Raw genomic sequence first — 24,310 nt, 5'->3', positions numbered from 1 at the left:
GGTAGACATCTCAGCTGTTGGTCAACTGAGTGCGCTCCATCTGACGCATCAGTGTTGAGCTACCTTCCTCATCTTCCATCCCAACCTCAATCGCAGTCTTGGGTCTGTTGCGGTTGAGACCTTCCAGGAGAGTGCATGCCTTGCACACCCGTTGACTGGAGATGTAGCCGCAACGCTCACAGTGACCCAAAGTCTGGCTTTTGACAGCCTTGGAGCTTTTGACAGTGTTCTTTGTGTTCTTTGCGCCTTTTCGAGGAAGTTGGATCTCCGTCTCGTGTGCCTCGGCAGTCTCATTCTCAGTCAACTGCTTTTCCATGGCTGCCATCTCGCCACCACTCGTCCGTCCGTTTTGGCTGCCGCAACTGCCGGTGTTTTCTTCCTCTGCTGCTGCGGTTGTTTTGCAAGATTTGCCATCTTGGCTCGTGTCTCGTGGGACCAGAGCGGCCATATCCTCGCCGCTCTTGACAATGTCCAAGATGGAGCTGGGGCGGATCTTCTCGAGGTCTTTGACTAATGTACGGGCACTGCCGCGGAATGCCTCGGGGAATAGATGCATTCGGTTGTGAAGTAATCGAGTTGGCGGTGGTGGGCGTAGAGAACAATCTCTTTCTCGTAGGCGTACTTCAGCGGCTTGCTTCGCTTGATATCCGAGCCACCGGAGGCAGTCACAATACTGGTTCCGCGAGAAAGACGAGGCAGATCACCGCGAAGCAAGTTCATCATGACGGTTTCAGCAACGTCGTCCGCATTGTGACCCGTGACGACATGTTGGATATCCAAACGCGCCGCACCCCGATCAAGCGCCTGTCGCCGAAACACGCCACAGTATGTGCAGTTTCCCTTTTTTGCCAATTTGCTCCACAACCTGATCCATAGTCCATCCGTATAATTCGCCATATCCCACGATCGTCAGCGGCATGTCGTACTGCTTAGCATTGCGCTTGACTGTCTCCAGACTATCATCGCGGTAGCCGCGAATGCCCTCATCGATGGAGAGTAGGCAGAGATCTAGTCCGTAGTTATATCGTTCGTTCAGAGTTTTCAAAACTGCTGCCAGGACTGTGCTGTCTTTTCCGCCGCTGGCTCCGATCGCGATTCGTTCGCCGGGGAAGAAGAGGTTTGTGCCGGTGATCGTTTCGTGCACCTCGGTCTCGAAAACTTCGATGAAGCAGGCCCGGCACAGCTTGTGTCTGTTTTTGGGCCTGATAATAACAGCGCGCGCCTCCTTACAGTTGAAACACGTCGTTGGGGCCATGATTGCGTGGTGGTTGTAGAGGGTTCATTGGAGGGGCAAAAAAGAATTTCGTTTCCCCGCAGTGGGCCCGTGCCTTCCGCCAACTGGCGTACGTACGGGTACGAGTATACTTCCAGCGTATCAGGGCTTTCCTTTTAGATATCTCAAAGAGAAAATGATGGGGAATAAATATACAAATGGGTTCGAAGAAGTGGAAATTGATTTATTCAGTACCTATTTAACTATCAACATGAGAAGTAAACATATTTGCAAGTACTAGTAACTCGGAGTCACATAGTAAAAGCGCTATATCCGAAATGAGTCGTAAGTCAACACCAAACTTTTCTCATTTCTCACTCAGGCTCTAAGTGTGTGGCTTTCCTTTTCGCAGTAGAATACTGGCCGAGCACGCCGGTAATCTGCTTTTCTTCGCCATCTGACGAGCAAGGTGGTGAATATGGTGCCGCCGATGGACAAGGGAATATGGCTTCGACCGATCTGCATAAAGCTTTAGATCACTATTGAGCTTCTCAGAAAGAATGTCCGTCTTTTCTTCAGAGAAAGCGAAGGAAGTTCCGATTATTTTCAAGCTTTTGGCAACATGATGTAGATCGGATGAATGCCAGTCCTTCGATACCCAGACTGGCTTCACATTCCAGGGCCATCGGCGTTCTTTCTTGAATGCCTCCCACCAGTCCTCAATACGCAATCGCCCTTTCTCTCCACTGACTGCATGAACACATCCACTTGAGCCGAGCGCCACGTGTACCAGAAGCCGTTCTGCGACAACATCCACAGGAACTTCATCGATGGTTGCTTCTTTATCAGGGTTCTCGCACCGAGTGGCAAGATTGATCTTCCGTCCTGGGTGCAGCGCATAAGCTGCCGCACAGGCTGTTGATGGGGAAGAGTATGAAGTGGTGAAGCCGTGGTATGGAAGTTGGTCGGCCGGCCCAACAACTGAAGGCCGGATGATAAGAATCTTGTCTGAGGCATTCTTTAGCGCGGCCTTGTTTAATACAAGTCTCTCCGCCAAATGTTTTGCATAAGCATATGGCCACGGGAAATCATGAGTCTCATATTCTTCTGTCGTACCCGTTTTCTGCAGTTCTCGATACACGTGGGGTGCTGTTTCCACTGGATTTTCGTCGTTGGATCCCAGGGGATACACTCGTTCCTCCACAGCAACATCGGATGACTTGCTTTTCGTCCAAAGATGAGCATTGACATAAGCGGTGGAGAGAAAGACGAATTTTTCCAATTTAGCAAACTTCAGGGCGTATTGTACTAGACACACGGTGGGTGCAATCACTGTGTAGTCTAGTTCGCGGAGTGAATTGTTCAGTGCTATAGAAGATGCAGCATGAATGATAATATGCACTTTTTGCTTAATCATTTGAAGGTCATCGTCTGGAAGGTTCATTGTCGCGGTATCTCCAAGCTCGCCGTCCAAAATTGTCATGCGATTGCTCTGGGTGAGAATTTCGGCCGCCGGGGCTGATAGCATCTCGGTCCATTTTGTTTTTGCTCTCCTAGTGAGAAGTAATTAGTATGCTCAATTGGCTATATTATACCAGGACTCGAATGGGTAAAAGCTAACTCGTAACCACCTCGACACAATACATAAATATGTTCTGGAGCCGCTTGACTCAAGAGCCTATAGAGTAGCGTTGTGCCAATAATTCCCGTTCCGCCAGTGACAAACAAAATTTTGCCATCGTAGTAGTCCCATACCATCTTTGATGATGAATGGAGGTTCTAGGCCTGATTTGCAAGAAACTCAGAATGACGACTTGAAGCGAGGGACAAACCTTCAAGGAATATGCATAAACGGGAGCCCATTTTTAACAAGCAATAGTGCTAGTAGCGGTGGAGCTCTCGGCGGAATATATAGTCGGCGAGCTTACATTTTTGGCCTAGATAATGGAAACGATTTTCCTGAAGATACTGGATCTCATCTGGCTCATGGAATAGCTCGAGATCGGGCCGAATGCAGCTTTCTGCAGCTAAGGTGAGGGGGGTGCATGTTTGTGTAACCACCACAGCAGGGTCCACCCTGTAACGCGAACCATCCACAGCCAATACATCGGTCAAGAAGCTCCTTCTCTAGCAGCAAACGGGCAATTGATTGCCACTAGGAAGTGGTAGTGAATGAGAGCGTGCGAAATCTAGTCATATAATTGCTGGAACTACGCTCAGAGCCCGAGTTTACGGTCGTGTTCGGTTGTGCAAGGTGCTAGGACCGCCGGCAGTCATTACGAACAGGAGTGCATCCAAAATCTGCCTCGCGATATAATCACTAGAAGGATCCTGTACATGTCGAGTGTTCACCGCTTCATGTGAGACCTTAATGAACATAAGCAAGCCCCTGCGTTTTTGGCACGCATAGGTTGAAAACTGAACCAACACGTCGGCGCGTAATACTGCGAGCTTCCCATGGTAATGAAGTAGGGAGCAACAAAATCGCTATTATTCACATGTCTCTGGAACCCAAAGCAAATAGAGCGAGCGGAACAACTTCCGATTTGAGCCTGAAGTGCACCAAGTAAATTCTATCTGAACTAAATGTATGTTTGACGATTGAGACATGCAGATGTCTTAACGGCCCAGCATTGGGTATCTCATGCTCCACCGGTTACTTCGTCATGAAAACAAGTCTTTGAGTCCCCCAAGAGTTGGCCATGTAAATAACCTAGGTGATGCCAGTTTATCACGAATGTGATAAATTCTATTTGGCTGTAAGAACCACTAGATTTCGGCCCCCAGGCACATTTCGACTTGAACTATCTCATGATGTGACGTATTGTCCTCTAGAAATCCGGTTACCGGGGAATCCACGCCCTCTATTCGATCTACATGATCATCTTTCAAACTCCGATAAAGCTTTTTATTCTTCAAAATGAATCATTGAATAGCTGTTATACATGTTGGTGCATTCATTTTCCAGGTGCCCCTGAAGCCGCGTATTGACCAAGTTCGAACCAGTGGAAACGATACCCCTGATCTCGAGCCTTCCAGACTGAAGTCAAGGTCTTCTCAAATCGGACGCGTGACTGCCTGGAAAAGGTGACAATGTCCTTCATCTTTCCGAGGGCGGCATTCCTGGAGTCTGATTCTACAATCTCAAAACACGCAGCGAGATATGGAAGCGCGGTACATGGAACTGAGCGTTGGGTAATTTGGAGAACCATATCAAACTCGTCAATAATTGCACGACCTAACATAGAGGCCTCTCTGTCTTGTTCGCCATAAGGATATTGTAGGCGGTGAATTATCAACAAGGCTGCGAAGCGAAATATCTTCGCTTGAGAAAGCATACTGACCACTTCGGCTTGTGTGTATTGATCAAGGAAGTCGGAGGGAGGGGTTGTATGCCACTGGTCCACTGCAACTTTGATAGAAGCCAAGTTCTCCACAACCCTTGCAGCTGTCGCCATGGAAGCATTTTTGAGAGAATTTCCAGCCTCGCAGATATCATAGAACTGTGCGAATATCGACGAGCTTAAGCCGAGATAACGATCAACCTCGTGAGTCCGCTTGCAAGGATCGACTCTCATACTTGGGACCTCAGACTTTAACAAACACTCCGAGGTCTCAGTGCACACCAAACACATCCAGTAGTCGATCATTGCGGAGTTCAATGTGTAGATATTCTGAGCCAGTGGCTTAATGAGACTTAAGGTGTAATGGGAGATCAAAGATGCTTGACCGTCAGAGACATGCATGGCAAATGTAACCATTGCAACACCAAGGATAAGCAACGTGGCGATATCTTGCTCGTTTGATATTTGGAATGACCGCAGTGATGAAATTGCGAGGGCAGCACGCCTGTGACCGATTTCAAGGCTGGTTTTGGCGTACTCGTCATTTTCATCTCCGAAGAGAGCTGCCGCACAGGCGACTGCGGCGTGTTTAAGTGCCGGGGTAGGCATAACGAGGCTTTGAATGAAGGATACATGATGTGATTCGTGAAAGGTCGGACCGACAAGAAACTTGTCCAGTGGAGAAGGGGCCACTATGTCTTTCATTAAGTTCAGAAAGTGCCGCTCCCATCCGTCAAGTGCAGAAAAGATCACTGGATTAGCCGCCAACCCCCCCGTCATGGGGACTCGACCCGCAGAGTAAATCCTGGGGCGATGTGATATAGCCGTCACCAAATGCTGAACTTGTCGAATTTGGTAGTGTGTAAAGTAATCTTTGTTGACAACGTGGCTTCCGGCCCGTCTTTGCTGCGTGTCTCGTCGTCTGGCATAGTTGATTTAATCGAGAGCATCGTTCACAAGGGGTGTCCGCGTCAGGTCGTCTGCATTTCTCCTTGAGATTATGACACGGGTCACAGGCTCGTCTCACACAACTGGCAGCGGCCATCTTGAATATGCATCTGTGTTCCGTTTGAATTGCTTTCTGGGGGGCATGTTATCTTATGCCCCGCCTTAGTCTTGACGCACAGGCATCAGTATTCCATGGTTTGTAAACTAAAAGCCGGAACGCATACTTTGCGTTTGAATCAGAGGGTAGCAAGCCGTTGTCAAATAACCAAGACGACTCCTGGGCTTGGTACCCTGAGTATGTGGCTTGCAAAATTGGTCCCAATGATGGGATCGTTCTTGGTAGAAACAAGATCAGTCACAGCTGGTCTACGGGCTTTTAGGCTGGAAATGCGGAGAAATGACCTGATAAGCTCGGCTGTACCTTACTGTTCCGCACAAGCGGCTGGACCATACTGAATGAGGTTAAAGTGAGAGATAAGACATTTTGCGGGGAAAGCAAAGCCGACCCAGTTAATCAATTGGTGTGCGCCTGTGGGAAAAAGCTTTCACTAGATACATTACTGAATTAAGAGCTAGACTGTAGATTATACCGAACACTTGCTAGACCATCCTGTGGCTCACATGAGTAGCAGCCAACTTCCTGTAGCTTGCCGCTGTCGCGACCCGCGCTTTCTTACCCCAAATAAGTAAGGGGACAGGGATCATGTAGACTAAAAAGGCGACAACTGCGCAAAGTACATGGAGATTTTGTAAACCCATACCCTCCACCCAGGGCGTGAGAACAAAAAGAACAATAACCGAAATGATGTTACGCATGAAGATCACGCCGACCAGAGCATCTCCAATGACCTGTTATCCGTCTGCGTTAGCTCCTCGAAGGTCTTATTGGGGAGGGTATTTTTGGAATACATACGTCTTGATAACAGTCCATAAGGTACGAAAGCGATATGCCGCTTATAGCAGCCAATGTGAACCCAAAGACACCAAAACCAACAGCGAGAAGTGCCCAATGAACTCCCTGAGAGAAAGTCAGCTGATGAATGAGTGACCTTAAACAAACGATGAACATACGTAGGCAAGTCCCAGGCCGAACATCAAGATCGATGCTGGACCCAAGATAGCAACGGGAAGTGCAAGCCAAAGACGCATCTCGGGCTCGTAGATACCGCCATTCCTCTTAGATAACCAGAGGATGGACTTATCACTAAGATATCCACCACAGGGAAAGCCCAAGAGCGCGCCAACAAAAGGCGCGACGTTCATCAAGCCGATGCCAATCGCGTCAAAGTTATATGGTGGTAACAGCATGTACGATGCTTGAAGAGAGGTCATGGTTGCGAACCACGCCAGCGTAGATCCATAGGTGAGAGCGGCGTAAGTAACAGCCGGATAAGTGAACAGGGTCACGAGAGGGGTATAAAAGTGCGGCCAAAGAGGCTCATCTGTCTTGGTGACCCATGCCATTCTCTGCCAGTAAGTCTTGAGTTCGATCTCAGGGTTTATTACCGCTTGGCTCGTAGCAGGCTCAGAACCCGTCCTTTTGATGTCTGCTGTGACTTCATCTTTTCCTTCCGCAGCAGTAAGTGCCTGGCTATTCGGTAATGGCGCAGAGACGACATGCTGCCCATCAAGAACTGGGACATATTTCGACTCTTCAAAGAGAAAAATGACACAGAACAATGTGATCCCAAAGAAAATCACGCACCACCACCACATCCAACGCCATCCTTGAGAGTCGACGATATAGCCTGATGCGACAGGTCCGAGGAAAGCACCTGCGGATTGGAAAATAACGAACCAGCCGTTCATCGTCGCATGCTGGTGCACAAAGAACATGTCCGCAATTGTGATTTGGACCACAATCTCACTGATCGCTCCGCCTAGACCTGAGATCAGATTTGCACCAATGAAATTGCCGACAGTGTACGTTTGAGCCTGCCAAATACACGATGCGAATTGGAGAGCGGAGCTGAATATGTAGATCGGTCGTCGGCCATATTTGTGCACGAGTGGGATAAAGAAAAAACATCCGATCGCCAACCCCCCATAGTTAACTGCAGCGCCAGCATTGAGAATATCAACGGAGAAGCCAAGCTCAGACTCCATGGGGCCCCATGCCGTGAAGCCGATATCGAGCTGAACGAAAGTCCAAAGGACGAAGAAGCTGACTAGGGTGAAGTTGAGGGCTTTGCGAGAGGTCGACCAATTAAGGGGGGTCATTCGGGTCGGCACTGGGAGTAGGAAACAAGACAATCTGATCTCTCGTGCGATGAACTATACAGGTCAGTATGAGGGAACAGATTAGATATTCTCTCAATCCGACCGAGAGGGCAGTGCCTTACCATCCTCTAGCACGACTGTACCCGGGGCCCAGAACCCCTCATCATGATCGTGTTCATTCACATTCACCATGCCTGGTGTCAAGAAAGGTCTGGTCGGTAAGAAATGAATTGAAATGCAGTTGAAAAGTATTCCCAAGAGGTATGATACATATCAGACCAGAAATGAGACTGCCGATTATTTAAGAGCAACATGGCAGCGATGTAAGTCATCGTCTATCGTGCGGAGAAGCGTGTACCCAAAGCCCTGGACCGTGTTATCTTTGAGTTCACAACGCAAAAGTGTGGGGAAACAAGCAACACGATGGCTTCCATCGAATCAGCAGCTTCAAAAGAGGCCGGCTTGGCGAAATCTGGCAGGTGTCGCTAGTCTGAGCTCTCCACCCCCGCTTATCTCCCGGCAGTGAGTGCTTAGAGTTGAGCCGTTCAAGCCAGTAATCCGCTGCCAGCGGACTTTGTTCCGCTACGCCTATCGCGTGGCTCTTATAGTCGTGGTCACCCTCGGTAAGTTATCGCCTACATCATCACTTGCGATTGGCCTTGGTCATTTTGATCCAAACTCTGCTCATCATTCGAAAACAAATGAAGATAGATGTGGCGGGTGATTTCGGCAAATATCTCACTGTTGTAATTCCGACTGGTCGGATGATGAATTCAAAGCGACCATCTGGAAGGTGATTGGCTGGCTGCAGCCGATTTAAACTCAGTTGGGGAATCGGCATCATTCTCGCAAAGAAAGATCACGTCTATAATGACCAGAGGAAAAGGGGAGTTTGTTGAAGGCATTAGAACGAAGTGAGAGAAAGTTCGGATTGTTAGAGATCGCAGTAAAAGATGGACGGGTGGACGATGAAGGATTCATGATAGAGTGTTCACACTCGATGAAGAACTCCGAAGTCAATTTTTGGCTTTTATTCCGGATCAATCTCAAGAGCCATTTACAATATGCAGCCTATTTGAAGCTGATTATTTGGTAGCTTCGATGATTCCTTCCCCAGTTCCGGGCGGTTGATGAAATTTGACGTTTTGCAAACCAACAGAACCTAATAAGTCCCGCCACTGCTTTTCGCTACGCTCAAGTGCTGCGACCTGAACCATCATCATGACACTCATACATGCCGACGGAATATCACATCCAGAATCCCGGAGAATTTGCTCGTGAATGATAAGTCGCGAGTATCCAGGCTCCATCGCATCCACTATGTGAGTCAAAATAGAGCGACAATGCTCGTCGGACCAGTCGTGGAGGATCCAGTGCATAAAATATACTCGAGCACCTTGCAAACGCCGGTTAGGTTGGTATATTGAGGTGACTGGATGAATCTAATACCTTGAATGGATTGAGGAGTGAAGAAGTCATGGGACTCCAATTCGACATTTATCGGTGGATTCTCAATACCCGAAATAACATGCGGTAAGTCCTGCAGGATCAAACGGCCAGATGCCCCAGGGAACTTTTCTTGGAACTGTTTCACATGGCTGCCTTCCCCGCCTCCAACATCCACAAGAAGAACACTCGAAGATGACTGTGTTTCGGTGCCATCTATAATACAACCTTGAACATCAAACCAGTCGATCCAATTCGGGGAAGCACTTTGCTTCAGAGTCATCCATTGTTGGAAGTCTCTGGCCAAATCAGGATTTTGACCGAGCCATGCGAAGTAGGTCAAATCGGTGCCAAATCCAAGCTGAAAGGGAGTGTTTTTGACCGAATCGGGAAATTTGTTGTTGTTCTGGCGAAAGAACTCCGGAGCTTTCATTGTGCATACGTTTCCGATGTCAAAACTGCCTGGTGTTAGTTGTTCTTCTTCTCAGGCGAGGAGCTGCTTCGCGAGTCACCAAGCTCGAGTTGTTGCTTCAATTTTTGGATCCACCATGACCATCGTGAGAGCCGACGGCTTGAATTGTTCATCCTGTTGCTTGATGTATCCTGTAGCGGCCAAAAGTCGGAGAACTTGAGCTGTTATCATATATAAGTTAGATCAACCCCGTTCTCTCCAGTTTTTCACATCGGGCATGGGGTTTGGTCGGAGAACTGTTTTTTGGTTGGAGGTTGCAAGAAATAGGCGACTCCATCCAATTGATTTTGACTGACCAACAAGAATCGGACTTGCTTTGGAGCTTTCAGAAATGACATCGCAGCTGACTCCTTTTTCTGGGCTCTGGCTGATTTGCGAGAAGATGCCTAGTTGTACCCCCATGCGCAAAGCCATCAGGATAGGAGAATTCTGCTATCTTAACATAGCTCTTGAAAAAGAGTACAACGATCAGAAATTGACATACCAACACCACATCTTGAATAACCCTCTCCACCGGTGATTCGAGTGCTGCCACTAAGTCTCGGGCTGCATTTAGGGCCACCGCGCGAGTCTCGTCATCGAGCTGTTGGGATTTTGCATCCTCTGCCAATGAAGCTATTCTCTCTGAAATGAAGGTACTTTGCGTCATTGTCAAACGGTTAGGATTGTTTTATGGATTTACTCCGGGTTCCGCGACATTGGGCGAGGCGCCATCGTTAAATCTTTTGACCAAGTGGCCCGGGCCGGGCGCTTCCTAGTGTGACAAGGGCCCATCCCCGGGCGATTTCCGAGCACCGCTTGCCTTTCTGGCCCACTCTCAATTCCGATTCAATTTATTCTTTGATCTGCTCCCATGAGAACACCAGATCCAACGACATTCGTGATTTTTAGTTTTTTTTGAACGAAAAAAGTTCTGGGCAGGGGGAATCTCTCTTCTTCAAAACCAGAGGGGTCAACGACAAATGCAGTTACCGATTTTGACCCCCATTCACATCCCGGTCGAAGTCAAATGCCGGGCGCTAGAAACTCAGTGGCGCGACCGAAGTGATATATTTAGCCTGTTAAATCAAGCTTCAGTCTGTATTCAACAAGACTGGAAAACACATCAGCCAGGAAACTCGGCTTCATGTTGATTGCAAACTGACACTACGAACTCGGCCAAAGAAGGGAAAAGGACCTACTTATGGTCTTACTAGTATTACCATGCCAATTGCATCATAGGAACCCCAAATCTCAATTTCGCACTAACTTCAACATGTGTTAATTGGGAAACTCTCATTTATCAGTGGCGTTTTGGTGATTGTCTAGAAAGGCTCGGCGTTGTCGCGTACAGCACAGCCTGAGTACGGGGTAGATTTGTCTAGACCCACCTCATAAAAATGCAAACCTTGAAGCACACCCACATCAACGAAATCCATCATACATGTATGGAAATGAAACGATTACAGTCTGTGGAGCATTTTTGGAGAAGAAATTAGGTTTGAGTGATTTGGAAGATCTTAGGCCATCGACTTCGTATTACGCCCCTTCCTTGCCAGGATTGACCCACATAGTTGAATCCTTTTGGAGCGAAAAAGCCAAACTTCCCGTTCGGCCCCGGCGTTGCACCTGGCGGGATGAATTGGTTGAATGAAATTCGAGCATTTGAGGACCATTTCCTCTATTTTACAAAAATCGATCAGAGCATGACAGATATTTGTCCAACGCAGAGCTACCATGAGCGATTCAATTGCCTACTGCGGCCAGCAGTTGTTAGGCGTATCAATCGCAATCGCGATCGTCCAGATTTTAGTCGTTGGGGGACGGTTATACACAAGGCATATGCAAAAAGGTTGCCTACGGCATTGATGATTATCTCATGATTCCAGCATTGGTGAGAACCTCGGAATCAACCCGAAGTATTCTAGTTGTCCACACCAGTATGCTAAATGTTTTGCACAGATGGCTAGTTTGGGACAGTCAGCTGTTTATATTTATCGTATGTTGTGTCCGTGATTCCAGTAATGATTGCTAACTTGAAGATCTTTTCAGTGGTCAAACAAGGAGTGATAGGATATCACATTGAGTATGTCGCAAAGTCGCCTGAAAAATTGATCGTTTTGAACCAGGTAAGGCCCCTTCGAATCGAATAGCTGGCTCCATATAAACAATACCTCAACAGGGTCTCTACGCCAACGAGATACTCGACTTTCCCTTCAGCGTGACGCCTGCAAAAATCTCGATCCTCTTCTTCTACACAAGAATTTTCCAAGTTCGCACCTTTCGAATCATCGCATATATTGTGGGCACGATTGTTATCGGCCATGGTCTTGGCGTGCTTTTTGCTGCAATATTTCAATGCTCACCAATCGCTTTCACATGGAACAAAGCGATAACCGGAGGCTCTTGTTTTGACCAGCAGGCCTTTTACCAATATGTTTCGCCTCCAAATATCATTACGGATATTCTTATGTTGATTATGCCCTTGCCATACATATGGAAGCTACATACCCGCATAGGACATAAGCTCGCTCTGACGGGGGTCTTTCTGCTGGGAAGCCTGTAAGTTATCTTAGAGATCCCCAAACTAATTTACTAATAAAGACATAGAGGTATCGTCGCAAGTATCCTTCGCATGAGGACATTTTTTGAAGTGAGTGCCACTGGCATGGCCGACCCAACCTGTACGTTATTTATTACTACCCAACCAGCCATATGCGCCGTATTTATAGCTAGAGCGCATACTGACAAGGGATAGGGTTGTCTGCCAAGCTCGGCATTTGGACGGTTCTGGAAAGTGGCACCATTATCATCGCTGCTTGTTTGCCTCCCCTCTGGCCTTTGATTTCGAAAATTATTCCTCGGGCCTTACTCACAGATCGATCCACAACCCAACCACCACGACCTGGTTACAATCCAAGTACTCATCATGCAAAAAGAGAGTCTGGATTCTCGCGTCTTGGAGAAAGCTCGGATACAGTTGGATGGCCTTTGGCTCAGAACTCTTGGCAGGATCTACAAACAGACAAACATACCGATGAAGTACCACTTAATGATGTGCATCGGATACATGGGTCGTGAAGACGAATTCACGGAATAATTTCACTAGGATACCATCTCAATGAGCTGGGTAGAAGTCAATTGATATACTTATCTTGAAAATATTTATAAAAAAAAAAAGCCTGGCCATGAATGAAATGAAATGCTCGAATTTTAATATCTTATGAATGAATTTTACTGAATTGACAGTTTTGACACAAACACCGACCATTCATTATTTATGTTAAATTAAATCAAAATTTCTTTAAATGAAGAAGACTAGTACTACAAGCTAGATAGGAGGGCGCCATTGGTTTAAATCGTCTTATCAATGTAGATGGAAGGCGCACTTACATAATATATTTGGCTTTGCTGCGGGGGGGGTCGGTGCGGGGGTTATGGGTTTCCTCCGTTTTATTTTGAAAAAGTCATCGCAGACACAGGACTGTGGCAATTGGGATGGGAAATAAATACAACCGGCACTTTCTGTTCTGAAAATCAAGATGTCACATTTACCACGAAAGCAAAAGCGCGAAATTCTCGTGATTGGCGCGGGCGGGGTCGGCACGATGGCCTGCGTCGCTCTCGAACGATCTGGTATGGCAAGGGTGACTGCAGTACTCCGCTCAAACTACGAAAAGGTGGTGCGAGATGGGTTTGAGATAGACTCTGTTGATCATGGAAAGCTTTCCGGCTGGAGACCGAGTCATGGTAACTAAGCACCCACCTCTTCTCTGAGCGCTCACTAATTTTGGAAATAGTGGTCAACAAAATCCCCGACGCCAGCTTGCAACGTCCATTTGACTACGTTATCGTCACAATGAAGAATATTCCTGAGATTACAAATATTGCGGAAATAATCGCGCCTAGCGTGACACCCAACCACACTACCATTGTTCTACTACAAAATGGAATCTATACCGAGCCTCCGATAATTGACGCATTTCCAACAAATGCAGTTCTCTCCGGTCCAAGCTACATTGGTGCTCACGAAAGAAACGGTCATGTCATTCACGATGACCCTGATCGATATCATCTGGGCGTGTTTCATAATACACAGCTAGATCGCAAGTATGAGCAGAGCAGATTGGAAGACTTCGCATCGGTCTATAACGGCAATAATATTGAGCATGCTATGGTCGTGCAGGACATCGTTCACTACCGGTGGAGAAAGGCCCTATGGAACGGTATCTACAACACAATGTGTGCTATTACTCAGCTTGATAATGCTGCTATACGGCGGTCCGGTGGTGAACATAGCCTAATAAGACCAGGCATGGCTGAAATGGCCGCGATTGCTAAGGCCGACGGTTATGATCTCGGGGAGAATATTGTGGATGAAATGGTCGACGCAACGCCCATTGAATTATCCTTTCGTCCGAGTATGCTGGTTGACGTGGATAAAGGGAATCCGGTGGAAGTGGAGGTGATATTGGGGAACGCCTTGCGTGTAGCCCGGAGGGAAGGCGTTCAGACCCCCATTTTAGATAACACATATCGGTTCCTCAAGCTCATTCAGAACAGACTCCTCACTGCGCGTGGATATATTGATGAGCCAAAGGAAATTCCTACAGCAGACTTTATTTGATCGCAGGTTGAATGCATCTTTCAGATATTACTTTACGGATAATATACTACTGGTATGGGTGTCCCATGGGTGCCAAGATCATGCGGTGTAGAAATGCATTTACTATGTAGGAAACCCGTGTCAGATATGCAGGGGGCTCTGGAACAAGCCCCGCCATTTTAAAGACAAACGACCGGATTTGGTTCGTTTAGCGTGTGCTTCTAGTCTCACAAGCAATTATTGCGGGGACTATTCATGATCTCCCCGCTCTAATCATCGATCCCCGAGCTCCATCCCTTACTAGTCCAAAATTTCTCACCAAATTCCATAACGTTCACTAAGAGAGCATAGCAACATTTCAAAATGGAGAGAATTGATGTTCACGCACATTGCGTACCGCCGGCTTATCGGGAATATTGCCTCCAGAATGATTTCGCCGGGAGGGGCCACCCGGATGGCATGCCGGCTATTCCAGTAGGTCGCAGTTGAACGCGTCACCCAATTCATTTTCTGACACAACTTCCCAGGAATGGAGTGCAGAGTCACATATAGAGATGATGAATGAGTTGAGAATCGAACAAGCTATTCTGAGCATGTCGTCGCCTGGTACACATCTAACTCCAGGCAACGATACCGAAGCACGGAAATTGACGCGTCAAGTCAACGAGGAACTTTCTAAAATATGCGCTGAGAACAAAGAACGATTTATGTTCTTCGCCTCGCTCCCTCTGCCCGATATCGAAGGTTCGCTGGCCGAAATTGACTACGCGCTGGATAGTTTAGGCGCGATCGGATTTCAGATACTGACCAATTCTCATGGAATATACCCCGGAGATGAACGGCTGAAGCCTGTTTTTGAGAAATTGAATCAGCGGGCTACGATTGCATTTTTTCATCCTACCAGCTGCAATATTCAAAACATCAGCAATGGCTCAGTGGAGCATGTAACTCCGATGCATGGGGTGCCCAGTCCGGTCATGGAATTCATGTTTGACACAACCCGTGCTCTGGCTAGTCTCTTGACCTCTGGAACAGTGGCCAGCTGCCCCAAGATCAAATACATCGTCTGTCATTGCGGAGCAGCTTTTCCACCCCTTGTTTCACGTATCGCTGAATTTTCCGCATTCCTCTTGGGGAAATCGATTTCAGAGGACGAGATTAAACTGCTGCTGCAAAAGCATTTTTTCATAGATCTTGCTGGGGTTCCATTTCCCGACCAGATTCATGGTACACTGCGACTGGTAGATTCATCCAGGTTACTATATGGGAGTGATTACCCATATACTCCAGCACTCTTAGCTGCAAGCCTTGCTAAGAGGCTTGACGAAGGACTAGGGGCTATATTTGATTTGCAGACAAGTAGACGGATTGTATTCCAGAATGCCCAGGATCTGATTTCTTCGAAGGGGTCTACTTTTTGACCTTATTTATCTGGCAATGAAGGAGCTAAAAAGTCTACTTTATGAGGTCCAGAATCTCTGAAATCATTAGGAACTGTTCGAATATATCATCTCATGCAAAAGAATCCAATGAATTTTCTAACAAATAGGCCCTCAGTTGAAAGATTGCGCGATAGGTCCCGCATATCAAGCCGAGGGGCAAGAGACCGCTTCCCCGCACGACCCGGTGTGAAGAATGCGGGGAGATTATCTACTTGATATGGATTTGCTATATAATTGCGAGTCCAGGTATATAGTTGTTATATCTGAGCTTTGCAGGACTACGAAATATCATGTCCGAAACTCTGGTCGAGAATTTGGATATGGAACCAGCAGCCATCATGAGTATTCTCACCGAGTATACTGACCAGCTGAATGGCTTCAAAGGTTTAATCATTTTAACGTTGAGTATTCTCATATCTATGTCATATCTCACAGCAGCATTGAAGCCTGGACTGAGATCGATCCCGGGGCCTATCATGGCTCGCTTAACATATCTCTACCGCCCTTTCAGGATTGCCAAAGGAGATGCTCCAAACTTCTATATGAGCCTACATGAGAAATATGGACCTATAGTTCGAACAAGTCCTAACACAGTCGACATCTCTGACCCCGCGGCGCTTCCGATTATTTACGGAATCAGCAGCAAGTTTGTCAAGGTACGTACTTTGAGAAGCGATTCGATCATCTTTCTAAATTTAAATATAGTCAACATTCTACAATGCTTTCAGTCCTGTTTTTGAAGGAGAAACAATGCCTAGCATGTTCACTATAAGAGATCCAGTTGCCCACCAAGCATTGCGCCGACCTGTCGCGCAGAAATTTTCAATGTCGTCAATTAAGTCTTTGGAACCATTTGCAGATGAATGCACGAGTATATTTCTTGATGCAATGAAAGATTTTCAAGGTCAGAAGGTAGACCTGGGTGTGTGGCTACAATGGTATGCTTTTGATGTGATCGGAGCTATCACTTTCCAACGCCGATTCGGTTTTATGGAGAAGCGAGAAGATGTGATGGGTATGATCGGCGGTCTTGAGCTTGGATTAAAATATGCAGGAATAGTTGGACAAGTTCCGGCGCTACATCCATGGCTAATGGGGAACAGCTGGGTCGCAAAGCTTTTGACAGCCCAGCCGTTTGTTGAGATCGCCGATCCGCTTCGAACTATGGTGAATGTGAGTCACCCACCCTGCTTCTCTTTGATATATTCCGGCGTCATTCTCATGGAAATACAGATTACCCAAGAATGCATCGATGATTATGATAAAACCCGCGATAAATCTCATGGCCATCGGCCCGACTTTCTAGCATGGCTCCGGAGTGAAGAGTCGAAAGGGAAACAGTTATCCAATCGCGACATGATAAATCATTTGAGCAATAATCTGTAAGATTCAAAAGGCTCCAATGACTTGAGCAATGGGGCAGATGTATTAATTTTGGGTTATAGGCTTGCTGGAAGTGACACAACTGCCATTTCCTTGCGTGCTATTCTCTACTTTTTAGTCCGCAATAAGTCCGCGTACAAAAGGGCTCAGCAGGAAGTGGACATGGCAGATGGTCACGGGAAACTTTCTCCCATGATCACATATGGAGAATGTTTAGAACTACCTTACCTGTTAGTGAAGCACCACTCAAACCTCTGTTCGCCCCAGCATAAGTCTAACAAGATCCAGACAAGCGGTTATGAAAGAAGCGATGCGATGCCATCCTGGGGTTTCCTTCCCCCTTGAAAGAGTTGTCCCCGAAGAAGGTATAGATTTATGCGGGGTTCATCTGAAGGCAGGTACTATAGTCGGGATGAATGCAGCTGTCATCCATAGAGATAGGACAGTCTTTGGAGATGATGCCGATGAATTCCGACCCGAGAGATGGATCAATTGCTCTGAGGAGCAGGTTAAATTAATGAACCGTCATCTTATGACAGTGAGTCTTTTCGTGGCCCTACAGCTGGAAATATTCTAACGGTATAACAAGTTTGGTTATGGGTCTCGATCATGCATTGGCAAAAACATCTCGATTATGGAGATGGGTAAACTTATTCCTCAACTACTGCGCCACTTCGAGATTGAGTGGGCATCTGATGAGTCCGAGTGGCGGGTCGAGACCTTTTGGTTTGCTAAGCAGAATGGGCTGATATGCCGCTTCAGACCTCGAGGTGTCAGCCCATCATCAAGCTGATACACGGCTACTAGTAGCACTGGCAACCTCTAGTTATTCGTGGTGTAATGGAATAGAACCTTTACATAATTGGGTGACACCATGGATGGCTTGTGAAAAAAGTCGACTTTGCAATAAAATATGAAAATCAAATCTCTTCTTACTTCGATTATAGGTACAATGGTAGAGTTTGTAAGCATAAACGTTTATATTATAATTCGTCGGACATTTATCATCACCTTTCGGGCCCCGTGAAATGAACGCGGAAAAGAGGTTAGCCGGTACCACTATCTGGCCATCGATCGTCTATATTTATCAAACGCCATATCTAGTCCATCCATAAAGTGTTGGGAGAAGGAGAGAGAAGGTGAGAGACTAAAATTGGGTACTCATTGAAATGCCCACTTTTCTCCGCGTTTGCCATACACTCCGGGGCCAAAGGAGACAGTTCCGGGGAAGTGAGACCTTCCGACCGAAGAAACTGCCGAGGGGGGTGAATGATGACCAGGACGCCGAGTGAAAGTAGGGGGGAATAATAACAGGAAATCCGGGACTCGGTAGGTAGCGTGCGGGGGAAACTGGAGAAGGCGTTCGGTTCGGATATTCCCCGTCAGCATCGGCAAATTTCCGACAAGTAGCCTTGTTATCAAAAATAAATAGGACAACATCGATCAATTACATATCGATTGACCTTTTCGATACTGAACATACTCATTATTTCTTGTCTCTTCATCTCAGTCAAACCTCTGTTATCAAAATGGGCTCTATTGGAGAATCGCCTTTAACGGTTTCGAACCCCTTTCGAACCAGGATCTTAAACGGTCAAATCACCCCGCTCTTGTCAATAAAGCATGTTGCTACCAACGAAATCGCCATGATGGCAAAGATGGCCGGATTTCACGCGGTATTTATCGACATGGAGCATTCCACCTTCGACATGCGTACTGTTGGCCAACTCATCCTGGCCTGCAACTACGTCGGCGTTGCACCCGTGGTCCGATCTCCATCCAAGTCTCACTGGCATCTGAGCCGCATTCTCGACGCTGGAGCTGCAGCTGTTGTTATCCCTCACATTGAGACCATTGAAGAAGTTCGAGATCTCGTACACCACGCCAAGTATGCACCCCTTGGTGCACGCGGATGTACAAACAACCAGCCTCTCTTCAACTTTCAACATATCCCAACCCTCAAGCAAAATGAAGCTTTAAACGCCCAGACTCTGCTGATTCCTATGATTGAAACACCATCCGCTGTTGAGATAGCCGAGGAAATCTTTGCTTTGGATGGTGTTGACGGTGTCCTTGTCGGATCGAACGACTTGTGCACTGATCTAGGAATCCCAGGGAAGTACGATGATCCGCTATATCTGAACGCTGTCACCAAGGTCATCAATGCTGCCAACAAGTACGGGAAGACCGTCGGAATCGGCGGGATCGGAGGTCGACTGGATCTCCTTGAGAAATGGTTTTCTATGGGCGCAACTTGGTCGCTAAGTGCAGCCGATGGTGCTATCCTGCAAAATGGCATGAAGCAGGTTATCAAGAACTACGGGGAGATCAGCGAAAGGGTAGAGAAGCCAAGGAATTAAGGCTATTCAATTGTATTTATATCACAGAAACTTTGACACTAGAGAGTATATTGCAAGTCAAAAGGATTTTCCAAGTATAGATTAGCTGGCGGATCACCGCAAGCATATTCACTCAACCCTGCTTCCATGTTCCATAATGCATCATCTCCGAATATGTCAAATGATAGAATTGATCCCTCAGAGACCGGTGCATCTGTATGCATTTGCGCGTTGTTGTTATTGTTGGGGACGGACGCGACGTCTAGTTCGTTCTGCAAAACTTGGGAATCGTGGGTTGGGCGTATACTGTGAAAGGAAGAAGCTGGACCCCGGGCAGAGATCGGGGGTTGAGGATTCAACAGAGATCCATTTGCAAGTTCAGTGTACTGGTCATGTAGAATTGACTCTGTCGTTCGGAACAGGGGCTCGGTGTGTGGGTGGAAATTGATCGCAGTAGTGTACTTGCGTACAACATATGCTCTGAGTGCTTCAAACACGGCAACATAGCGCTTCGCATCTGGTAGCTCTTCCACCATTTGTTTCAATGCATTTTCACAGATTGTCACGCTCTGTGTTCCAGTGATCACGGTTTCCAGATCAAAGTCTCTAACCACCGAGAGACAATACATGACAGAAAGGCCAGCCGTAAAAAGCATTTGAAAGTAGCTTCTCGTAAAAGTAATCTTTTTATCTTGGAAAAGCCGACAGAATATAGTGATTGCGTCGACCGCGCTATTGAGGCACAATGATAAAAGATCCCTGGGTGGTGAGCTGTTTCTTTTAGGAACAAGGTCAATCGCCTTTCTGACTAGCAGCAGTCTTTCTCTCAGGTAAAGAAGATGATGCCATTCTTGCATCTCGTACAAACAGCGCGGATCTTCAAAAACTGGCGAAGAGCAACGCCATTGCTGAAGTTGATGGAGAAGGCGGTCCAACTTGGAATATATTGATCCCCGAGCCATCACGCTCTTTCCTGCATTGGAATAGACTGTTTTCTCTCCAAACTCAGAATGAATCCTGGAAGTTATTTGTCTGAGCCTGAGACAAGCTAGGAATATAGACATTTCTGTATTTCGGGCCCCTGGCGCAGATGCCAAAGCAGATACGGCGCAATATGAGTCTAAATCTGGGAAGGATCCAGATTTCTCCGCTGCTTCGATTTCTTCATCATCGGCATCGGCGGGAAATCCCACCTGAATTGATACGTCGGGTATAGCAACAGGGCGATCGAGAGTTATTGAACTGTATCGATCAATCATATAGCATTCCCAAAAGACGCGTCGTTGGAGTTGCTCATGTAAAAGACCCGTACGAGAGGTAGAAAGAGGCAGTCGATGTAAGTTCTGCTCGATGCACATTCTCATGCAGAGCCTTGTTAGTTCCCAGATCGAGGTTCCTTTAAATTATATAATGGTTAGTCTCATATATAGGACTTGAGGAACGGGGCAGAATTGATTTACCGATATGATAATAGATCGCGAATCTTCCTATAAAAAGGAGATCTTGAATAGATTCTAGCCCTCTCGCAAGAAAGCTATCATCCAAATTCTTCATAGCGGAGACAAAATATCCATATGGGTGGTGCATAGTCGCGCCATTCCGGTAAGAAAGAACGGATCCGATCGCGAGAATCATGAAGGTTTGGAAAAGATCATGAGCGTTCTTTGATTCTCCACCGTTCCTTGAGTCAGCTTCAATGTGTGAAAATACCCTAGCATAAAGCCTTTCAACATCACTTCGGAGGAAAAAGGGCCGCTGGATGTGTGATCCATTCACACTGGCAAAGTCAGTATTGGAGCTATCATAATCGAGAAGAACTGATATGTATCCACGGGCGAAGAATAGCCACTCACTATCTATCAAAAATGTCTCTTGCCTCTTGGGCCGATGGTAGGGGGTTTGGCGTTACTCCGGCACCGGCGGGACCAGGGCCTTGTGATAAATTTTGGAGTAGCGTAGGATCATGTTCTCGCCAGCCCGAATCTGCAAAAAGATGTCTCATAAAACTATTCAAGTCGTTAACAAAAAGTAAGATCTGAATGGCCGGCGATGGTTATTTACCTGATGCCACCACCCTCAACAAAGTTCGATGAATGTCTTTCTCTCCTCTCTGGAATCATTTCTCTGCGGGAAATTTGCGAATCTGTATCTCCGGATACTTGAATATTCACTGGAGTTGGTGTACTTGGGAGAGAATTTATTGTTTCGGATGCTGTGATTTGATCCTCCAAATTCTTGATTTCTTGTTCTAGGTCACCGATGTACCTGAAAATATTAATACATTCATCCAGCAGACCCAATAGGAAATAAAAAGAGGAAGAGGAAAACACATACTCTCTCGAGACCGGCTGGCCATCCTCTACTTCCATAGTCATACATTCCTCTCCGTGTTTGGCACATAATGAGCATTTGGGCCGGGTGTTGTCACACTAATCTTTAAATCAGGATGCATTCGTGAGGAGCGGGGATTGAGAATATTTATCACCCTAGCTTTTCTTGAGTGGCAAAAACGACAAGCTGGTAGTTTTGGTAATTGATTATGAGATGTTTCTTCAAGTTGAGATACATCGCTGATTGACGCAGCAGCAGCCATTCCGGAAGGTCACGAAGGGTTTCGGTGAAAATGTACTTTGAATTTGGCTGTGGGTCTTTTGAGTGACCGGTACCGAGTTGGGGACTTTCAAGCAGGTTTCCAGAGAATCAACATCTTGACACACTCTGACTGACGGATATTTGACGATGATAAGAGGGCGTTGGCAAGCGGCATTCACAAGAAGAGTGTCATGTGATACTGACATGATTACAAACAGGACAAACATATCCACATAACCCGAACAGGGAATACTGTCGTAGATCAATATCCAATACTCAGGGATCTTAATAGAATTCAATCGTACTTCTTTCCTTAATAAAAAAGTGGTACATCTAAATACTAGTCTCGCAGTTCCTAGACAACATATCTGAAGTTATTCTGGAGAGCGTTCCGAGTCTCATCATCCAGGCTAGACATGGAAACCGCGTCGGCCACATCTCCTTCGGCTATTATGGCCTCAAATTTCTTGTTTTTGCGACGGAGTAAGAATCGGATGGTCAAGATGCATGATAGACCCAAAGCCTGAAATGCTAATAAGCAGCCCCAAGACTGACGAAACATCGGCTCGTACTGATCCAACCAGAAATAATTGGCGAACAACGAGGCAATGTTCGCACATGTATTGGCCAACCCAATGGCCACAGCACGTTTAACGGGTGGCTGAGTAATGGTGGAGGAGAGCCATGCATATGTAGTTGAGTATACGCCAAACGTACCGCAACAAACAAGAAACGTGAAGCCATACCGAGCCCAAAGTGGACCTGACACTGCAATGAGCAGTACCGCGCCAACCATTGCAAGAGTTTGGGAAACCCCAGCTGGAATTGAGCGAATCTGGTGTCGGTCTGCAAACCAAGCCCAGGAAATAGACCAGAAAAAAGCAACAATGTACGGTGGAGAAGTAAGGAGCAGAACAGTGGTGTTGTTTTTGAAACCGAGCTGCTGAATCAAGGTGGGAAAGAAGTGCGAGTATGAGATTGATGCAGTTGTTGACATTTGTAAACACGCAAAAAGCCATGTTCGGACATCCTTGGCTGCCCATATTAAGCCACGTACTATAGGGACTTCTTCGGCATCAAGCAAGACGTCACTTCCAGCATCGACTGCTAAGCGCGCCTGACCAACAATCTTTTCCACATCGCTCAACCATTTGGTTGTACCTGGAAAGTCAGGAAGAACGAAAAGACCAATCACTCCAAGAATAAGAGTCGCGAGACCTTCAAGAATAAATAGCCATCGCCAAGACGCCAAATTCCCAACCCCTTCCATTCCGGACAGGATTCCGGCCGAGATCAGTCCGGCGAAGGCATTCGAGAGAAGGATACCACAGATCAAAAGCGCCATCCGAACACCAATTTCGCGCTTCGTGTACCAGCAACTGAGAAAGTAAACTGCACCTGGGAAGAAAGGGGCTTCCACAAACCCGAGGAAAAACCGGACCATCAGCAGACCAGGCGTATTGTGCACGGCAGACGTGCACCCGCTCACTATCGCCCAGAGAATGATACAACATGGCTGGGAATTTGAAAGGAAAAATTAGCACTGTGCTCAAGGCCTGAAGGGGGAATAAGGAAAAGGAAAGTGCGCGCTTGCTTACGAGGAAGATGGATGGTCGTAGTTTTGTCATGAGAATTGTGGCAGGAAGCTGCATCAGAATATAGCCAGCGGAGAAGATGGATATTGCGGTTTGATATTCTGCGCCCTCAAGACCGGTTTCTTTCTCTAGTCCATAAAGGCGAGCTTGAGTGATCGAGTTTCGATCAAGGTAATTGAATAGGTAGATAAGCATAATCAGTGGAAGAATTCGAGTGTCGATTTTGCGGAGGAGTTGCTTTTCGACCTGTCGGCGATATTCAGGCTCATATGAGAGAAAAACGGCCATCGCATCCGTTGGCCGCTCATCTTGGGAATTCTCGACCCAGATGTCATTTTTTGACACTGACTTTGCATCCCGATCATCTGAGGCAAGTGGTGGAGACGAATTTGCGCTCGTCATTGTAGGCTGGGCGCTGGATAGCAAGAGTGTGACTTAAAGAAAAGAGAGTCAACAGATTTTGACGGAAAAGCTGGCACCACACATTGACTCATCATCATATATGCTTCATCTCTTATATGCCATGAAAGGAAAGTCTCTTCTTCCCCGGACTGATTCCCCTCTTCTCCAGAATCATGGGCCCATCGGAAAATTGCCGACAGCCAATCATCGTATTCCCGACGACCTGAGCCGTCAAGTGACAGCGAAGGGTTCGCTGATCTTCTATGTATTTTGTAGGGGTCGCTTAAGCTCTGTTTTACTGGTAAATTTCGAGATCAATAGTTTCAGCG

The 24,310-nt window shown here is 46.8% G+C and overlaps 13 protein-coding genes across 13 annotated transcripts; 5 read left to right on the top strand and 8 right to left on the bottom strand.

The window, feature by feature from the left end:
* Positions 1 to 10: 10 nt before the first annotated feature.
* On the bottom strand, positions 11 to 1,255 carry N7509_003400 (putative PP-loop ATPase superfamily protein; the record flags this gene model as incomplete). Its single annotated transcript, XM_056628037.1, is given in 3 exon segments — positions 11 to 493; positions 520 to 804; positions 818 to 1,255. The coding sequence occupies 3 exon segments, from the start codon at positions 1,253 to 1,255 to the stop codon at positions 11 to 13; spliced, it is 1,206 nt and encodes a 401-aa protein (XP_056490771.1).
* A 343-nt stretch (positions 1,256 to 1,598) lies between these two features.
* On the bottom strand, positions 1,599 to 2,971 carry N7509_003399 (Male sterility NAD-binding; the record flags this gene model as incomplete). The annotated part of the gene is made up of 2 exons (XM_056628036.1): positions 1,599 to 2,766; positions 2,835 to 2,971. 2 exons carry the CDS (start codon positions 2,969 to 2,971, stop codon positions 1,599 to 1,601), a joined length of 1,305 nt encoding a protein of 434 aa, XP_056490770.1.
* Positions 2,972 to 4,170: 1,199 nt separating this feature from the next.
* Positions 4,171 to 5,166, bottom strand: N7509_003398 (uncharacterized protein; the record flags this gene model as incomplete). The annotated part of the gene is made up of 1 exon (XM_056628035.1): positions 4,171 to 5,166. The coding sequence occupies one exon, from the start codon at positions 5,164 to 5,166 to the stop codon at positions 4,171 to 4,173; it is 996 nt and encodes a 331-aa protein (XP_056490769.1).
* Positions 5,167 to 5,384: 218 nt separating this feature from the next.
* On the bottom strand, positions 5,385 to 5,602 carry N7509_003397 (uncharacterized protein; the record flags this gene model as incomplete). Its single annotated transcript, XM_056628034.1, has 2 exons — positions 5,385 to 5,479; positions 5,515 to 5,602. The coding sequence occupies 2 exons, from the start codon at positions 5,600 to 5,602 to the stop codon at positions 5,385 to 5,387; spliced, it is 183 nt and encodes a 60-aa protein (XP_056490768.1).
* A 503-nt stretch (positions 5,603 to 6,105) lies between these two features.
* Positions 6,106 to 7,725, bottom strand: N7509_003396 (uncharacterized protein; the record flags this gene model as incomplete). The annotated part of the gene is made up of 4 exons (XM_056628033.1): positions 6,106 to 6,215; positions 6,267 to 6,354; positions 6,419 to 6,523; positions 6,577 to 7,725. 4 exons carry the CDS (start codon positions 7,723 to 7,725, stop codon positions 6,106 to 6,108), a joined length of 1,452 nt encoding a protein of 483 aa, XP_056490767.1.
* Positions 7,726 to 8,810: 1,085 nt separating this feature from the next.
* On the bottom strand, positions 8,811 to 10,292 carry N7509_003395 (uncharacterized protein; the record flags this gene model as incomplete). Its single annotated transcript, XM_056628032.1, has 5 exons — positions 8,811 to 9,121; positions 9,175 to 9,629; positions 9,684 to 9,804; positions 9,940 to 10,072; positions 10,128 to 10,292. 5 exons carry the CDS (start codon positions 10,290 to 10,292, stop codon positions 8,811 to 8,813), a joined length of 1,185 nt encoding a protein of 394 aa, XP_056490766.1.
* Positions 10,293 to 11,359: 1,067 nt separating this feature from the next.
* Positions 11,360 to 12,703, top strand: N7509_003394 (uncharacterized protein; the record flags this gene model as incomplete). Its single annotated transcript, XM_056628031.1, has 7 exons — positions 11,360 to 11,401; positions 11,436 to 11,516; positions 11,585 to 11,621; positions 11,675 to 11,751; positions 11,805 to 12,184; positions 12,233 to 12,306; positions 12,381 to 12,703. The coding sequence occupies 7 exons, from the start codon at positions 11,360 to 11,362 to the stop codon at positions 12,701 to 12,703; spliced, it is 1,014 nt and encodes a 337-aa protein (XP_056490765.1).
* A 461-nt stretch (positions 12,704 to 13,164) lies between these two features.
* N7509_003393 (ketopantoate reductase family protein) lies at positions 13,165 to 14,249 on the top strand (the record flags this gene model as incomplete). Its single annotated transcript, XM_056628030.1, has 2 exons — positions 13,165 to 13,372; positions 13,423 to 14,249. 2 exons carry the CDS (start codon positions 13,165 to 13,167, stop codon positions 14,247 to 14,249), a joined length of 1,035 nt encoding a protein of 344 aa, XP_056490764.1.
* Positions 14,250 to 14,591: 342 nt separating this feature from the next.
* On the top strand, positions 14,592 to 15,649 carry N7509_003392 (amidohydrolase family protein; the record flags this gene model as incomplete). The annotated part of the gene is made up of 2 exons (XM_056628029.1): positions 14,592 to 14,702; positions 14,756 to 15,649. 2 exons carry the CDS (start codon positions 14,592 to 14,594, stop codon positions 15,647 to 15,649), a joined length of 1,005 nt encoding a protein of 334 aa, XP_056490763.1.
* A 311-nt stretch (positions 15,650 to 15,960) lies between these two features.
* N7509_003391 (cytochrome P450) lies at positions 15,961 to 17,846 on the top strand (the record flags this gene model as incomplete). The annotated part of the gene is made up of 5 exons (XM_056628028.1): positions 15,961 to 16,326; positions 16,376 to 17,052; positions 17,116 to 17,283; positions 17,342 to 17,591; positions 17,643 to 17,846. 5 exons carry the CDS (start codon positions 15,961 to 15,963, stop codon positions 17,844 to 17,846), a joined length of 1,665 nt encoding a protein of 554 aa, XP_056490762.1.
* A 736-nt stretch (positions 17,847 to 18,582) lies between these two features.
* On the top strand, positions 18,583 to 19,413 carry N7509_003390 (HpcH/HpaI aldolase family protein; the record flags this gene model as incomplete). Its single annotated transcript, XM_056628027.1, has 1 exon — positions 18,583 to 19,413. The coding sequence occupies one exon, from the start codon at positions 18,583 to 18,585 to the stop codon at positions 19,411 to 19,413; it is 831 nt and encodes a 276-aa protein (XP_056490761.1).
* Positions 19,414 to 19,451: 38 nt separating this feature from the next.
* Positions 19,452 to 20,048, bottom strand: N7509_003389 (uncharacterized protein; the record flags this gene model as incomplete). The annotated part of the gene is made up of 1 exon (XM_056628026.1): positions 19,452 to 20,048. The coding sequence occupies one exon, from the start codon at positions 20,046 to 20,048 to the stop codon at positions 19,452 to 19,454; it is 597 nt and encodes a 198-aa protein (XP_056490760.1).
* A 2,291-nt stretch (positions 20,049 to 22,339) lies between these two features.
* On the bottom strand, positions 22,340 to 23,981 carry N7509_003388 (uncharacterized protein; the record flags this gene model as incomplete). Its single annotated transcript, XM_056628025.1, has 2 exons — positions 22,340 to 23,500; positions 23,583 to 23,981. 2 exons carry the CDS (start codon positions 23,979 to 23,981, stop codon positions 22,340 to 22,342), a joined length of 1,560 nt encoding a protein of 519 aa, XP_056490759.1.
* Between the last annotated feature and the right edge of the window lie 329 nt (positions 23,982 to 24,310).

The sequence above is a fragment of the Penicillium cosmopolitanum genome, assembly GCF_028827165.1.
Source record: "Penicillium cosmopolitanum strain IBT 29677 chromosome Unknown utg000005l:1.0-4006212.0:1.0-4009387.0, whole genome shotgun sequence".
NCBI lineage: Eukaryota > Fungi > Ascomycota > Eurotiomycetes > Eurotiales > Aspergillaceae > Penicillium > Penicillium cosmopolitanum.
The sequence above is the reverse complement of the archived record's forward strand: the minus strand, read 5'-3'. Positions and strand labels throughout refer to the sequence as shown.